Source organism: Pyrus communis, chromosome 3 (assembly GCF_963583255.1).
Source record: "Pyrus communis chromosome 3, drPyrComm1.1, whole genome shotgun sequence".
In the NCBI taxonomy this organism is placed as follows: domain Eukaryota; kingdom Viridiplantae; phylum Streptophyta; class Magnoliopsida; order Rosales; family Rosaceae; genus Pyrus; species Pyrus communis.
Window position 1 is genome coordinate 7,641,791 of NC_084805.1, and position 18,262 is coordinate 7,660,052.

An 18,262-nucleotide genomic window follows, 5' to 3' on the forward strand; every position below is an offset into this window, starting at 1 on the left:
TCGTCTTCTGGAGCGTGTGTTCTGAGTTTCCAATTTGTGATCCGTCCTTATACAATTACGGTCACGGTAACGAATGATATGCAGGCTGCCCTCCGGGGATTGTTTTCCCCTCGATGTTCTGCATTAACCGTACAAATTATGATTTTCTGAATAGCAAGCCGTTGGGCTCTACTTATTCCAACATATTTCTCGAAGAAATCCACGGTCGATATACGTAGACGGTTTCTGTACCCTTATGTCTCTCTCTACTCGCATACGGAAGAAAAATTAAATTGGTAAACTTATGTTTCTAATAAAATCTTTGAACAAAATGACTTGCATACCATTCATCGATTTGATTATTTCCATTTTGTATAGAACTTTTGGTCACTCCACAATAGCATCCTATTCAACGGAATCTCGACATTCCTTTCTTTCAAATGCAAATGCCTGGGGACAATTCTTTTCTCCAAACTGAATCCAAAATACTGCGGAAACTTCTTCAACTCCTCCACACTCCTTCCCATATCCTTCACCAAATATTCACACTTGGGCCGCAAGTTATCCTCCACACTGTACCCAAAAATCGCAGGCAGCCTCGCACACACATTGGCCGCCTCCTCGTGCGAAAACCCTAAACTCCTCAAGAACCTCATCTTCTTCTTGAGCTTTTCCACCCTAGTGTTCAGCAAATGTGCATTCAGATTCGACGGTGACTTGGGCTTGTCAATCCCCAACTGTTCAAGATAATACAGTGTGGGGCGGAGGCAGAACTCGACATCCGCAAATAGGAGGTCGGGGCAGCGAAGGATGAGGCCGCAGGAAAACGCAGGGTCAGCGGAGAGATCAGAAGCGAGGAAATCAAAGACGGGGGCAATGTCAGTTGGGTCGAGGGAGGGGGAGAAGAGCTTAGGGGAGAGGAAGGCCAGTCTTGGGAAGTCGGGGTCCGTAAAGCCCTTCGACTTGAGGAAACCTACGGTGGCGAGGATTTGGTCGGTGTCGTCGGGGAGGGGGAGCTTTTTGGGGCTGGTTTCGGGGGAGATGATGCGCAGGGTTTTGAGGTACCGGAGGTTTTCGCGGTAGGATGTACGGAACTTGATGAAGTGGGAGGGAGGATGGGGATTAGGGTTTAAGGTGGCGATAGAGTAGGAGGAGGAGGAGGGAGAGGGAGGTGGGATGATGGAAAGAGTGTGAAGCAGTGGCATCGCAAGCAACTGGGAAAAGAGGGAGTTTTGGTGAGTGTGTGGGCGTCGTTATTTTAGGCGGTAGGCATTGAGAGGATAAGGGGATGGATGGATATGTTTTGAAAGTTCTTAATACAACCACATATTTAGGGCGAGAGATTTGAATTAAGCCCAAGTGAATTGAAAATTGAGCTATATATTTTTTCTTTTTGAAGATAGTTGTTAATTTACGTAGTTAAAAGTGTGTGTATATATTTTAACGTTGAAAACCATAACAAAAGATGCAATTTAAACTGATATTTAATAGTAGATGTGGACTTCGTTAGTTGGTTATTTAGGGCATTATGTCGACTTTTTACTCTCAAGTTCAAATTTTTTATGTGTGAATGGCCCTACTAATTTTCTTAACGTTTATTGCAAAGTTATTATCTTGCCTAGCTAGTTCCTTTTCATTCCTTTTTATTAGCTTCTTGCTTAATGCTTTGTAATTGTATTTATGGACGACTATATATGAAATCAATAAAGGATATGTATCATAAATTTTCTTGAACAAAAAGAAACAAAGGGACTAATTTGAAACCCTAAACCTATCGAGGTAGCGTCGTCTGTGATTTTTCTTTACTGAGTTATGATAAATAATAAAATCTAGCTATGAAGTTTCACATGCATGTGTATTTGTGTTACATTCTTCTTCTCGCTATTTCTTTTTACTGGAATTATGTGTTGGTTGTTAACCGAATAGAAACTTCAATTGGTCAAGCTTTTAGGGCTGGAAATAACATTTTTCGAGCAAGAAAACAGAGGTAAATAAATAAAACTGTCGATCGAGTGCAAGTTTTCTCCTAACGAATCCTTAACCCTTTTTCTTAATGTTATTTTTCTTCACAGCAAATACTTATGGTTGATAATCGATGTTTTATTTTGTAATTTTGAAGGCTATTGATGGTTATATGAAGATCATAGAGGTTGGTGATTCATCAAGTGATATGGGAGATAATTATGCTTCATGTTTCAAATGCAACATCTGCCTAGAATTAGCTGATCAAGACCCAATCTTAACACCTTGTGGCCGCCTCTACTGCTGGCCTTGTTTATACAGATGGCTTTGTGCTCGCTCATCACTATTCAATAAGCCCCGCTGCCCCGCTGCCCAGTTTGTAGGGCTGTTATAAAGAAAAACAAATTAATCCCTATTTTTTGAATAACGAAATTGTTACTTGATTCTGATGGAAGAACTCCTTCTGTACTTCGAATAGACGATCAGTTCATCAAGTTAGGAATGCCAGCTCTTAATGTCAATTGTTTATCTAAGGTGCTGCAGTTCATGTCAACCGTGCTAGCTGGGACTGGAATTGTTGTTCTGCCAGCTATATGATGTTGGACACGGAATGAAACAAGTGTGATTGTGTGGCGAAAATGTGTACGACAATTGGACAAGTGTGATTTTATTGAAATAATGTGCGATTGGGAAAAATTCAAAGCAAATTGTTCACTAGGGTTACATGTTCTATGGTGTCTGATTTGAACAAGCCTTATTTCGAGCTTGGAACATTCTTGTTTTGTTTTATGTAGCGGTATGTAGGTCTAGTGTCTCTTTATTTTTTCCTTTATTTCTATTGGGTAATGCTAGGAAGACTAAATTTCCAAACTAAATGATTTGTCACTAGTGAAAATAGACACGTCTATCAAAACTTAAGTAATAAACCAATCATCAACTTTCATATTCTTTAATTTCTAAAATTTAGTCCAAAAATTTATTCTCCTTAGTATTATCCATTTCTATTTGGATACCAAAGATAGACTCTACTGATGAACACTCTACTAGTAAGCACTGCACAAGAGAGTGTACCAGTAAATAATATCAGCTTTTGATGTCTAAATAATATTATTCTTATATTATAGTATTTCGTTCAATTCAGTTGTAACTCATGCCTACTTATGGAGAAGGTCCTGGGTGCGCCTTCAGAGTGGGTGTTGTATGAGAGAGGAGTGGGACCAAAATTTGAGAAATGGTGGCCCTGACAAATATTGAGGTGGGGTATGGGGTGTTTTTGTGAGTGGGTCATATGAGACAGCTGGCCTGGTATCGGAACTGAAGAACGAATAAGGATTCTCTTCAAATTCTTTTTGTGAGAATTTTGAAGATTTTTAAATCTTGTCTGTTTATCATATATCGTGCGATTCTTAAATCTTATCTGTTTACCATATATTGTGCAATCAACTTTCTTCAGGTACTGTTTATATTTAATTTTAAATAAAAATATTTAAAATAATTTCTGATAACATGATGTACGATAAACGAACACAATTTAAAGATTATCAGGATCCTTACAAAAAGGAATCGGAGAAAATCTTCTCTCCTGAAGAACTTCTCCTAATTAAAGCTACGAAAAGTTGAAATAAGTACTTCCAAATATTTTTAGAAAAAAGTATTTTCTGTGATCTTGTTTATCGTACAAAGCGGTTCTCTCAGACTTTTTCCGCCTTAGAAAAAAATAAGTACTTAATGCGTGCACCGTTACCATTTGGCTAGAAAATCGTCGGCGACGTTGATAATAAGTTGCCCGATGCCTTCTCCTTCCGGTCGCTTTATAAAGATCTCAGTTTCAAGCATCTAAGTTGTAAAAAATGTCATCAAACTTCTCCACAGATTGCTCCACCTACTTGTGCAAATCCTGCCAAGGTGGGAGCATATGTCAAGAGCAAGACAATGACAATATTAGCAATTTACAAGAGAAAGGTAGAGATTAAAATTTTGTTTTAATACAATTTTAATTCTTTAAGTTTTTTTGTTTTTTTTAGAAAAATGGTGGCATACCACTTCTGGCAAGCCACGTTCCGAAAATGTGTATCAATGCTTAATGAACATGAAAGAGGATGGAGTTGGGGTTTGGAGGTTTTGGAGGGAGGGAGTGACTTCTGATTGTTGTGTGGAGTGAACAAGGATTTGGCGTGAGTGATGATAGGAAGAATTTTTTTTCACAAGTTTTTTTTTTTGGAAATAGTAGTTGTCATTTATTGTCTTTTCATACAAGGGCATAATTGAAAATAAAGACTTCATTAATCTAGTGAGTGTCAAGAGATAAAAGATCATAAGGTTTAATAGTCAAGTTGGCTAGAGCAGTATGCTTCATCTTCGGCACCAAATTCAAATCTCCTCCCATACAACTTATGATTCTCATTTTGAGAACCTATGAGAATCTTTTTAATATGAGTCTTTAGATTAATCCAACGGTAGATAAACTTATGAGCATAAATTATCATATTGTACTAATCAAAACAAACTAGATATATTGATTTATTTATTATTTTTGTTGGTGTCAAAAACTCAGATAGAGTTTGGACTGGGTTCAACATGTATTTACCTCAAGTGTTGCTTTTGGTCTCAGTGGCATGAGATGGCTCGAGAGAAAGATAAAATAGGCATGCCACTATTGGGTTTAGGGTTCCAACATACAGTGTTATGCTTGAGTGTGTGTGTGAAAGTTGCACGTAAAACTGACTTCTTAACCAAATGATATTGCACCGAGTGGGATGCTAGTTCGACTAAGTTCTTTTTTGTGCCTCGAGCAAATGAGGATTTAAAATTCAGTGTAACATTAAGTTTACTTGCCTAAAAAGTAAATGAAAGCAAAATAGAAAATAAAACAACAAAATGTAATCATTTCATGATTGAGTCAAGACTACAAATGTTTAGAGTAGTAAAATATGTGCCAATGGGCAGAGCTACATGACTTGAAATGTAAATTGACTGACAATGTAAAGAAATCAGTAAACTCTAATAAGATTCAGGTCATGAAGACAGAGATAATGCTAGAGAACTCCACCGAGATCACTAGTGTCAGATTAGACTTAGTACAAAACATGTACCTCAGAGAGGAAATCAGGGTGGTTGGAAGTACACATCTACCGAATTATACCACGAGGTGGCAAAGTTGTAAAAGTGTTAGATCTCAGGGATCATAGGCAATGTTTGATTCAAATGACGTCTTTGAGATTATAGCTAAAGAGTTAAGAGAGTTTTGTTCAAGAGCAATTAGGTTTATACTGAATTGCAGTTGGGTTGATTGAACAATCGCTCAAGGTTTTATTTAATTGTAGAGATTGAATTTGACGAAGGCCGCAAGTGCGAAGGCCTTTGGCTCTATTTATAGGTAGTGGAGAATGAGCACCCTCGACATATCACTGAGCTAGAGTAGAGGTAGACCGTTCGTTTGGCGTTGACAATAACTGTAATTCTTGGTAGGTAATTTTCAGTTATGTCTTGTGGCAGTTGCCACGATCGCAGTAGTGACATCAGCGTGTTGAATGATACATGCACGTGCATTTAAGAGGGCAAAATATTCCTGGGCTCTGGTCATCTGTGTGGCAGGCGTGTAGTTGGAGGGAATCCTGTATAACGTCTCAGACAGGTTAAAGTGAAGGGAGATGGTCGTCTGAACCTTAGTTTGGACTTCGAAGTAGGTGAGCCGAATTTTTTGCATAAATAAAAATGAATAGGCCGCCTAGGAGGCCTTATTTTTATTTATGGCCCAAGAAATTTAGAGAAAGGTGACCGCATTCAACCAGTTCTAATCGGCAGAGAGCAAACTCGTCCTTAAGGGGTCATGCATTCAAGAAGAACAGTTCTCCATCTCTTTTTGAGATTTTCTATTTTTCGGTGCATAAAAAATAGGAGAGGAAAATGTTTTCGTTCGGACACCATAGACGATGGCAAACGTCGATCGAATCCCTTTCACTTGGTAATCCTTTCTCCATCCGAAGCTTTCTTTGTTTGCCTATTAAAGATAAGAGGGATGACAGGTAGAAGGTATTACTGTGAACAAATTTGGTCTTGTAGTTATTCATACGCCTAGTTTTCTTTGTTTGTACAAAGTTTTACTGTGAATATGCATGGTCGATGATCAACGTGTTTTGGGATTCTGTAGGTCATGGATGATGCTTGTGGTTTTATATGCAATGTTTGCCGTGAAATAGGTGATGCAGACCCAATTGTAACACCTTGTTACCGCCGGCCTTGTCTTGAAAGATGACGTTGTATTAATTCCCATTAAGTACTGCTATAATGTTTCTTTTTCAAATTAATTACTCAAGTATATACTAAAGAAATAGTTTCAATTTCATTATGTGCTAATTAAGTGATTGTACAACTTTCGTTATTGTAATGTGCAAGTGGTGGATTGTCATGTGGTTAAGGCCTTCTCCTTCAACCTTATTGTGTTTTAAGTTCAAACTGTTCTCATCTCCTCCACCTAGCATAAATTAGGATAGAACATCCTTTATATAACAAAAAAAAAAAATTACAAATTATATATTTCTTCAACTTCATAATTTTCTATATTTTAAATTTGGGAGTGTTGTACGCTTCACATTTTCATTAGAATACATCATTTCCATGATTAGTTTTTTGATTCGATGGTTGTTATTTTCTTATGATAACAATATATACAAGATGCCGAAAATTAACTATTAATGTATAAAACCCTTTCGATCAAGATAGCCGTTGGGGTGTGTGTTCATTTAGCAAAAAGGAAAAACAGTTTTTTGTTAAAAACAGTTTCCAAATGGTTGCTGTTTTCTTTTCCCAAATCACTAGGAAAATTTAAAAACCAAACAAGTTGTCGGTTTTAAAACAAATAACTATAAACTGTTTATAATTTTTGTTTAAAACTGTAAGTGTTACCTATAGCAGACCTCAGACCATTCTCATTTCCAGAAGCACCTGAACAAACGAGGAACACGAGCTTCGATCTCAGGAGTCAGAACCATTCCTAGACCTTCTTGAAAATTAAGGTGAGCTTATCAGAGAAAAACCCTAATTCATAGCAGTAATATGTTGTATTTTGCTGATATTGAGGTATTATACTTTTCTTAAGATGCTTAATTTGTTGTATTTTCTCCCTTATCCTAGAAAATTTGGTGCTGTAGTTTGTCTTGCTACGCTAACTTTCCTATGTTTTTTGTTATATCTAATTAAACTTAATTTTGGTAATTTATGCGGTTTAGGATCTTGAAGAGCTCCCATGGATGTTGGAGGTGATGATGTTTGTGGTTTTGAGTGCAACATCTGCCTGGCCTTAGCGGAAGACCCAGTCATAACACCCTGTGGCCACCTCTACTGCTGGAGTTGTTTGATGAAATGGCTTTTCAAGTCACATTCCAACAATGAGTGCCCAATTTGTAGAACTGGTGTAGAGTTCAGCCAACTCATATTTTCTTACGGAAAATCGAAACTTCAATCGGATCCAACATCTGGATTCAAATGCAACATTTGCTCCGAATTAGCCCGAGACCCGATTGTCACACTTTGTGGGCATCTTTATTGTTGGCCTTGTTTGAACAAATGGGTTAACAAATGGAATTCAAATTCCAACTGCTGGGTTTGCAAGGCTGTTATAGAGGAGAAAACAGTGGTTCCTCTCTACGGAAAAGGGATCGAATCACACGGTGCCGCAGGTCTGGGATCATGGTCTGTACCTGTTGTTATTGCTGGCACTGCCTTTAGTCTCGAAGCCAACTGTTTTGTTCAACGTGTGTTTGCTACGATCAGAGCTTTGTTTCGGTTTGGTCGACGTACCATGGAAGTTTGTATGACAAGGGTGTTACCAGTTATAGCAATTCTCGTAATGTTGCATCCCTCTTTGCCAAGGGAAAGAAAGAATGATTTGGTGGAAAAGGTTTTGGTTTGGAGCTTGTGGTCTTGGTTCGTTTTAGTCATTTGGGATGTCCTCAATGGGAACATTAAACGACATAAAAAATTGATACATTAAGTTTTATTCCGGTTGAAAGTAGTGAATTGCCCTAGTGGTTAAGGTCTTCCTCTTTAACCCATTGCGTTCCAAGCTCAAACCCACCTTCTTCTTGTAATATAACTTAGAATAAAAATATCGCTTCATTTAAAAATTTGATTCCCAATATGATTAACTTATGTACAGCTCTTCCAAAACGGATGAATATTGTTTATATATATTGTACATTACATTGATACAGCTTTTATTGTCGCTTTTGGTACAGTTTTTATTGTCGCTTTACCTATTGGTTGTGGGATTTGAATTTGTGCATATGTCATATGATAGAGCCAAAGCAAGGGATTCTATTATTAATTAACTCCTTATTTCCCATGTACCAAATAAATCAATGATGTAAATACCAAATAATATATTAATGATAAAACCGTCAATTTATTTGATATATCTTAGATGACTAAACGATTTCCGGTTCGGATGATGTTTTGTAAGTATGATTTTCAAATAATGATTGAGAAGTTGAGTAGTTTCGATTATAAAATAACTATAGTGAAAATATACTATTTGCAAGTAAAAGAATAAGTTCATCCCTCAATGAAAAACAAAAAATGAAAGTATTATCCATAAATAAAAACCCCTGTAGTTATCAGATTTTCTTTTTAGAATATGATAGGGAGGCTATCTTTTTTGGACCACAATTATGAGAAAGTTTTTTAAGTGGCGAGTATTTAAGCAGGTACTCCACGTGTCATTAAATAAATAGGGACAAAAAAAAAGGTATAATTTCCTCTAATTGTATTATAACATGTGGAGTACCACTTAAATACCCAATACTTTAAAAAATCTCTCCAAAATTATGAAATAAATAATATCATTTTGGCATAATTTGTTTCTATCTTATTACTCATTTATTAGGAAACTTATTTTATTTAAGACACATGTCAAGCTAGCAACAAGCGACTCAGCTAGCAACTGACCCAATGTTTGTTGTAACCATTTAAAGAAAATTGAAGTGAGTTGTCATGTCATATCATCAACTGACATATCAGATGGTTTAGTGGTAAAAAGGAGTACTCCTTTTTATAGCATGACACTTAAACTAGAGGGAGAAGAAATCTTTCATCCCCAAGGAATACAAGTTCATATAGGAAAGAATAACTAGAATCAAATCTAATCTAGGATTTACACAATCACACTTAAACTAGGAAAGTTCATAATACTCCCCCTTGAGTGTGTAAATACTTAAAGTAGATTTTGCATCATGTAGAAGTTGAGGAAGTCGACTCGTCGACACTGATTCTGGGAACAACGCTTATTCTCAATAAGGTAGGAACTTGCATAAAGATGTAAGTCTCACTAAAAAACCCTAAGGCTATGGCAAAAACCCGAGTAGGGACAAAATCCATAGTCTAAGAAAAAATGCATGATAGCTTCTTGAAAGTCAGAAACCTCCATCTTCGAACTCTTTGATTCGTCCACTTGTAAAAAGTTTGATTCAAACTTAGCTACAACCTTTTGGGGAGCTCAGCAAACACGAGACCAATGGTTCTTTGAACCACAACAATAGCACATGTCCGCATCCATGGTTTCGGGTGCTTTGCCCTTATTCTTGAAGTTTGGGGGCCTTAGGAGCGTGGTTAGGGCATTTTTGGGCTTTGTTTCCTCCCTTAGATGGCCCTTGGCTCTGTTAACCTTGGCAAGGTGGCTTCTGGCCCCCCTTCCACACCTCTTTTGGCGTTTTGGATGTTTGTTTGTGTTAACGTTTGCTTCAGGTACAGCAGTCACCCCAATAGGTCAAGCTTCATGATTCTTCATCAACAGTTGATTTTGCTTTTCAGCGAGAAGTAAAATAGAGATCAAATTCGAGCACTTGGTGAACTTCTGAGCACTATATTGTTGTTGTAGGACAATATTAGTAGCGGAGAAGGTCAAATAGGTATTCTCCAAGAGATCCTCGTCGATCGAAGTTTCGTTACAAAACTTGTGAAATGATCGGATTCAAAAACTTCAGAATTATATTCATTCACAGACTTAAAGTCTTGGAAACGTAAATGCTGTCAGTCATGTCTTGTTTTAGGCAAAAATATGTCCTTTTGGTGATCAAAGCAATCGGCCAAAGCGACCCATAGTGTTCGTGGATCCTCCTCAGCAAGATATTTAGTTTGTCGTGCGTCATGAATATGTCTTCGGATGAAGATCATAGCAGTGGCTTTCTTAGCTTCGCTAACAGGGTTGTCCGTCTTATCTTCAATGACGGGACGCAAATTCTTTGCAGTGAGGTGGAGCTTCACATCTTGGACCCACTTGAGGTAGTTCCTTCCAGAGACCTCCAAAGTGGTGAAGTTGAGTTTGTTCAAATTCAGCATGTTCTTATGACACGCCCTGACCCTGAGGTCCAAGTCAACGGTCAAAGTAAAAAATTGTCACATCCCGGCCCGGGGGAGGACCACTTCCCGAGCCTGCTCCACCATCATAGCACGATATTGTCCGCTTTGGGCCCCGACCACGCCCTCACGGTTTTGTTTTTGGGAACTCACACGAGAACTTCCCGATGGGTCACCCATCCTGAGAATGCTCTCGCACGCTACTCGCTTAACTTTGGAGTTCCTACGGAACCCGAAGCCAGTGAGCTCCCAAAAAGTCTCGTGCTAGGTAGGGATGAGAATATACATATAAGGATCACTCTCCTGGGCAATGTGGGATGTCACAATCCACCCCCCTTAGGGGCCCGATGTCCTCGTCGGCACACACGTGACCAGGGTTAGGCTCTGATACCAAATTGTCACATCCCGGCCCGGGGGGGACCACTTCCCGAGTCCGCTCCACCACCGTAGCACGATACTGTCCGCTTTGGGCCCCGACCACGCCCTCACAGTTTTATTTTTGGGAACTCACACGAGAACTTCCCTATTGGTCACCCATCCTGGGAATACTCTCACGCGCTACTCGCTTAACTTTAGAGTTCCTACGGAACCCAAAGCCAGTGAGCTCCCAAAATGCCTCGTTCTAGGTAAAGATGGAATATACATATAAGGATCACTCCCCTGGGCGATGTGGGATGTCACATCCTATAACAAAATAGATGGACAAGATGTGATTAGTGTAATGGAGAAAAATATCCATCCATTCACATAAGAGTATAACATTCAGGTTCTAATAGACATGTATTGGTTAAAATTCGCATGAAAGACTTTGGGTTTTCATGGGTGAATTTGTTTTTTTTTTTTTTTTATTGACAACTTCAGGTTTTCAAACAAGGCATGTTTGTAGAAATTTCAGGTTTCAAAATAATTATGAACTTCCGGTTCTTATGTTTCTGCAGACAAACACAAATATATACATTGAAATATACAACAAAGAAATATGCAAAACAGAACTTCAGATCTATAATTATAATTGAATTAATTTTTTCGACTTTGGGCCAAATTTAAAGTGTGGATTAAAAAATATAAAACCCAAATTGTCTAAAAATAATAAACAATTGAAGCTCGAGGCCCAAAAACATGGGCCAAAGCCCACGGGTGATCGAAGCCCAAAGTTAAGCTGGAATGGGTTTGGCTAGGCTGCAGGCCCACGGCAAACGGGAGATAGGCTGGGCGAAGGTAGTGGGCCGCTGTAGGCAAGCCCTAGAAAAATCTTTGTTTTTTTTTCCAAGGCCGAACTAATAGTTTTGGATCCTGCAAACGAGCCCAAAGAAGGAAAAAAAACAAGCAGGCCAAGAGACAAGCCCAATAAGGCTCGGGTTGGGTCCAAAGACACCCCAACCGTAGTTGGGTGTATTCGTCGGGGAAGAAAGCTAGCGCCACCGCTTCAGGCACCCGTGCTTTGGGACAACAATGATTGGGGCGAGTTTATTGGTCAATGGAGACCACAAATATGAACAGAGATTGAGAAATCTCAATGTTCTACCAAAACCCTAGCAATACGAATTGGCAAAATTAGAAAAATTCTGACGAGATTCGAGGGAATCTTGGTCAATCGGTGTCGGGGACGAATAGTAGGTCGTTAAAACACGATGACCCGTGGGTGAGGATTGGATGTAGGCCAACCTGCAATGATGGAGACACCGTGCAAGGCGTTGGGGTCTCTGGTTTCAAACCTGGAGCCCTCGACTTCGGCTTGGGGACTTGCGGCTTGGCACGGCTCGACCACCCAAGCGGCAAGCTTGGTCGAATGGCTCGAGGTCATAGGTTCGAAGAACCCAGGTTGCCCTTTCCGATTTCTTTTGCATTTTTTTTCTTTTCTTTTTTTCAATTCAATTCAATGCATATTATATAATTTAATGCATGAGCAGTTATTTGATGCAATTCATGGCAATATCAAATTCACATAATTCAACAATTATGAATATAATGCATACACAATTTATGTAGAATCTAAAATTTGAAAAACGTAAAGTTGGGTCATGCATTATGGTGAATGTATATGCTATCAAGGCTGCAAAAATATCAACATAAAAACCGTTGTTTTGGAAGAACCTGATTGCTTGATGATATGGATGAACTGGTTTGATGCAGAAAACCTCCTCGTCAGATTCCTAAGCGTAGAGGTAGGAGTGTGTTGATAATGTGTTGTAGCCTATTTTATCTGACTAAGGAGAAAGAGTCGGCATCAAGGAGATAGAGAGAGAAGACATGTGTTTGTAGAATCGTAGGGGAATGTGTGTGTGTGTTATTCCCTCATACATAGTGCCTTTATTTATAGTAATAAGACAGAGAAGAAATCCTTCGTCCCCAAGGAATACGAGTTCATATAGGAAAGAATAACTAGAATCAAATCAAATCTAGGATTTACACAATCACACTTCAACTAGGAAAGTTCATAATAAAACCAACCTATTAACTCATATATTTTCCACATTTATACTATCCATTTTTAGTCTCTTTGTGTATGTGCATGCGTTTTTTTTTTTTTTTTTTTTAGTTAAACCAATTGCGTTTTACCCTATTTTATGTTAGTGTGCAACTACATTATTTTACAATCCATTTGAAGACAAAAGAACCTTATTCAAACAAAGAAAAATGTTTTGTTACCTGCTTTGAAGTCCAAATAAAGTTGTTGCCTATTTTGGAGTCCAAATAAAGTTGCTGCCTAGTTTGGAGTCTAAGTAAAGTTGTCTATTTTGGAGCCAAATAAGGATTACAAGGCGAATCTAACTTGATAGAAGACCACGAACTTAATGAGAAAGGAATTGGGATTACTAGCCTGATTTGGAGATATCAAATAACGTAAAAACGTTCAAAATATTGACTTAATGGTTGAAACCACCTTGCAATCTACTGCAGCCTCTTTTAGCATATAAATAATTAACAGGGTTTCACATTCATGTTTAACAAGCTCCCTCTTGGGGATGACCACAAATTTTTTTTTTTTTCTCTTTTTCTTTGGTCTTTCTTTCATAAACAAAATCCTATTTCCATCCACCATCTGCTGTTACCCAGGAAACCACGTAGCAGTGCTGTACTTGAAGGAGTTCCACATTAACTGTGTACTTGAAGTGATGCGTGGTTTCTTTCGTGGCAGCGGATGGTGAATGGAAATAGAGTTTCATTTATGAAAGAAAGGCCAACAAAAGAGAGAAAATAAATAAATGTGGTTGTTCCCAATAATGGGCTTGTGTAAACATGATGTGAAACCCTATTATTTATATGCTAAAAGAGATTGCAGCAATTTGCAAGGGGTCCTAACCATTAAGCCAAGATTTTTAACGTTTTTGCTTTATTTGATATTCCAAAACTAGCTAGCAATCCCAATTCATTTACCATTTGGTTCTTGGTCTTCTAACAAGTCATATTCGCCTTGGAATCTTTAGTTGGGCTTCAAAACATGCAACAATTTTACTTGGACTTCAAATTAGGCAACAACTTTATTGGGACTTCAAAACAGGCAATAACTTTATTTGGACTTCAAAACAGGTAAGAAAACATCTTTTCACGTAATATATTGAACTTTGTTAGTGTGCAGTTTCACATACATGTAACTGCACACTAACACAAAATAGGGTAAAACGCAATCAATGTAACTCAAAAACATCACAAAAAAATTAAAATAAAAACATATGGGGTGGAGTTGCTGTTGAGGTGGTCCGGATTGTGGGTAGAGGAAGTTGATGACTATTGGGTTTCAATTTATGTTTGTTTTTGTTTAAATTTTGTGTTTAATTTACTTTTAAAAATTGAAAAATAATATTTAGCCAGAAAATTATCTATGGTTATTTGAAGGGACACTTAACACTCTGTAAAGAAGTGGGTAGCGTACAACATAGTTTAGGTCGGCTAGAATGCTTCTAGCATGATATAAAAACATTTAGCATTTTTTTTTAAATAAATGTTAAATGAGTTTCCTAATAAAGAATGAAATAATATATAAATAAAGGGTGGTGTTGTCCACACACCCTTTTTACCTCCCATACACCCCTCACAATTTCCAACCATCAGATCAAATGAATTGAAGAAAATCAAAGAACAAAAATTAACAAATGGTGTGTGTGAGGTAAAAATGGATGTGTGGATAACATCACCCTAAACAAATTTTCTGCGAAAGAGCAAGGGGTTAGAAACAGATATGGCAGTTTCTTATATGACCTATTAACACGACATGAAAATAACAAGCACAATAACTAATTGGGTTCTTAACGAGTGATCAGGTCACCCGTTAAGAACCAGTTAATAATGGGTGCTTAACGGGTTTACACGCGCATAACCCGACTCAACCCGCTCAGAAAAAAGTTAGTTTGGTAATTTTAAACTACTAAAAAAAACTTTACTAGTTACTATAATAGTCATAGTAAAACAATCCTAAGCACATTAAAAATACAAAGCAATTTAAAAATATCAAAGCACAATAATAAAAATTATTTTGAATTCATTTACAAGTGTGAAAAATGTTAAAAAAAAATATTAAATGCTCATGATCGCATCCTCTACGCTTAGACAATGGTTACATCGTCATTTAGATTTTTAAAACCCTCCAAACTTCATGAATTGTTTTTTTTTTTTTTTTTTTTTTTTTTGTCTGAGTACTAAGATTAATAAAAGTCATAATTAATGTAGAAGTGTGAAAAATATTATAAAAAAAAACATATATAATTACTCATAATAACAAGTTTTACAACTTTGTGAATGGCTCACCTCCGAAATCCAACACTATAATCCATAAATCCTAGATATATATATTTAACCATTGATTGTCATCTATGGTCTGTTCTTCTCACCGGATTTCATTTTTCAATTTTTTTTATTTTTAAAAATGATCTTTTAGCATATGCAAAAAAATGAACTGTTCGGATTGTTGATATCACATTTCGACGTTTACGGTTAACTGAAATATGAGTCAATGTTATATAGTTTATAGAGACTTTATAAAATTTGGTATTTGTAAGATTTCAAATTAGGATTTGTAAAATTAGGTATTTGCGAATTAAGGATTGTATGATTGAAATTAGGGTTTATGTATATTTAGGGATTGTATGTTCTTTTCTCCAAATCAATTATATTTATGATTAAATACTCTATATGATTGCTCTTAGTATCACATTTATTTGTGATTAAAATATTCTATATATTTGCTATGTATATGTTTGCCCCTTTTACGATTACAGTAAGTGTATGGGCTCGTTTAGACGTGTTATTTAATAAAGCGCTTTTTGTTTGTAGCACTTTTCAGTTGCGCTTTTTTGAGGAAGCAATTTGTTGTTTGGCATGCAACTTTTGTATTGTATAGAAGCGTTTTTATATTAAATAGAGTGTTTGGTTGTAAAATGAAAAAGCGCCTTCATTAATAATTCTCAATAATTTTTACATAAGTATTTTTTGTATATAATTAGCATACAACTTGATTAAAATTGTTGATGAAAATTCAATTAAAAATAGTAACAATCATTAAAAAAATGATACATACTTATTAAAACTATATGTTTGTTTCTTAGAAAAAAAAGGACACGTTATAGTTGCATGACAATCAAATGTAAATAACTATTAACTAGATATAAGAAGATTAGCAATTCTTTCTCGTTCAACATCTAACTCTCGCCGATGAGTAAAATTTTCATTAACAATCTCTTCATCTCCATGATCTTCCTCATGTCCAGGCGGAAGTAGCTCCTCATCATCATCATGAGGTGTCTAAGCATCGGCTACGTCGTCAAGTCCATCATTATTATCTATATCATTCTCCAAATCATCTTGACCGTCATTTTGTTCGCCTATTGGAGCTTTCTGAACATTATTACTCATCAACCCTTGTGAGGGTGCCCATGCACCTACACCTGTAACAGCTCCTTCTTTAAACAAAATGTCTAGTTGGTCAACATTTTTTAGTCCATTATTTCGATATTTTGCAACTTCAATATTCTCCTAAAATATCAACAACTACAGTTAACAAATTGTGATAACAGAACATAAATATAAACTTAGATTCTCCATTATCTTGGGATAATAATTTCTCACCTTCATTTTTTTCTGCCACCACTCATCATTTGCAATGATAGTTTGCTTCACAGGATCCCATCCTAAGCCAGTCTCTTTACCAACTAATGATGTCCACAATTGCCATTCTTTCTCAAGTGTAGTCCATTTGTTCTTGAGTTGTTTATGAACATGCGACCTTTGAGTAAGGTCATTAAATTTCTTAATAACACTTTTCCATCCAATCCTATTAAGATGACCACCTGTTTGATTTACGACTAATGTCTCAGCTACACAAATGCTTATAAATGTCTTAATACTTGCATCTTCCCACATTGCCTTGCCTTTTTTTTTTTTCGTTACCTTCCCCATGTGCATCTTGTACATCTCTAACTATATTTTTAGACATATCTATAAAGAGAAAGAAAAAAATCTTAGCACAAAATAAGAGCATAGACAAAACCATGCACAAAATAAGAGCATACACCTCTACTTATATCCTAGCTAACAACACGAAAGTAATTTAAATATTTCATTTGTATGCTTATCTAGTTTACCATCAGTAGTATGGAAAGCATCTAGTTCCAAGTAATTTAAATATTTCAATTGTTATGTAACTTGGGAAGCAATTATTTCATTACTTTGTGATTATTGTTGCAGTCATATTTAGAATAGGAATGTGATTGTGTAAATCCTAGTAGATATGGGAATGTACCTTATATTCCTACTAGGAGTAGATAACCTATTAAATGTTGTAATCCTAAAGGGAAAGGTTTTCACCTATCATACTACTATATATAAAGGCACAATGGGGTGAATCAAGCACACCTCACAATAAAATCACACTCTCTTCTCCCTCAATATTTATGGCCTCCTTTCTCTCTCTCTAAACCCTAGATCGTTCAATCAAATAGGCATACAACACGTTATCAACACGCTCTTGCCAGAAACTGAGGAATTGACGCATCGTAAGAGGAGGCTATCTTCCACCAAATTCAAAGGCTTATTCATTTTCTGCTAATCAGGTACGCTTAAAATAAAGGAAGATATATGAAACATCCATGAAGCATGAAAACATTCCCCATGATGCATGAACCCCTCTATGTTTATATTTTCCTTTTGATATATATATTGTATATGTTCATATATTTGTCAATATATATATATATATATATTTATTTATTTATTTATTTCATGCATCACACAGTTAAATTGTTATGTGGAATATGTGAGTCAAATTATATAAAATAAATTAGAAGCATATTTAGGGTTTCCTAAACCCTAGAGGATTTTGAAAAAAAAAAAAAAAAAAAAGGGAATTGGACATGGTGCGGCACACCCACCATTATTATGCACGCAAAAACCAGGCCTCGGCCTGGACTTCACCTCGACAGGGCCTGAAGCCCCAAGTCTATTTGCTGCCTTAGCCCGCGTCACGGCCGTGTCCTCCACACCAGCCCACAAGACTGGGCTTAGTCCTTGTGGCCTCATACATGCAGCCAGCCCTTTTTGTGGCTGGGCTCCGCATTCCTGCGCCCAAAACCCACAGGCCAGCACTGCGCTGGACCTGCCCATGCCCTTCCCTTTAGCCCAACCTTGAAACCCAGCTGCGACTAGGGTTTTTCCCGTCCTCTTGTGGCCTGCAGCCCATTCCCGATGCCTCTTTTGGGCCTTGCCTTTTACTCAAGGTACCCAACCCAAGCCCAAATATTTTTTGGGCTATATTTTTCAATCTAATAATATTATTTAGCCTCTACAATCGATCCCACATGGCCAAATTTATTGAATTAATTACAAGTGACCTGCAGTCCATTAATCTGATAATGAATCCAAAATTATTGACCTAAAGATTACTTTTGGACATTAATGATTCAATAATTTATTTTTATATTTTGAACCGTGACATACTTTCGTAGTAACGAAGCTCTCACACTTGAGTTCCCAAAGA

General features: G+C 36.9%; 2 protein-coding genes across 2 annotated transcripts; both read right to left on the minus strand.

Annotated features, from left to right (window-relative positions):
- Positions 1–57: 57 nt before the first annotated feature.
- Positions 58–1,221, minus strand: LOC137727447 (transcription termination factor MTEF1, chloroplastic). The gene has a single exon (XM_068466307.1). It carries the CDS (start codon positions 1,182–1,184, stop codon positions 339–341), a length of 846 nt encoding a protein of 281 aa, XP_068322408.1. The 5' UTR covers positions 1,185–1,221; the 3' UTR covers positions 58–338.
- A 14,811-nt stretch (positions 1,222–16,032) lies between these two features.
- Positions 16,033–17,889, minus strand: LOC137728138 (L10-interacting MYB domain-containing protein-like). The gene is made up of 4 exons (XM_068467015.1): positions 17,658–17,889; positions 16,678–16,725; positions 16,357–16,577; positions 16,033–16,263 (listed from the first exon to the last, which is right to left on the minus strand). Exons 1-4 carry the CDS (start codon positions 17,887–17,889, stop codon positions 16,033–16,035), a joined length of 732 nt encoding a protein of 243 aa, XP_068323116.1.
- Positions 17,890–18,262: the final 373 nt, after the last annotated feature.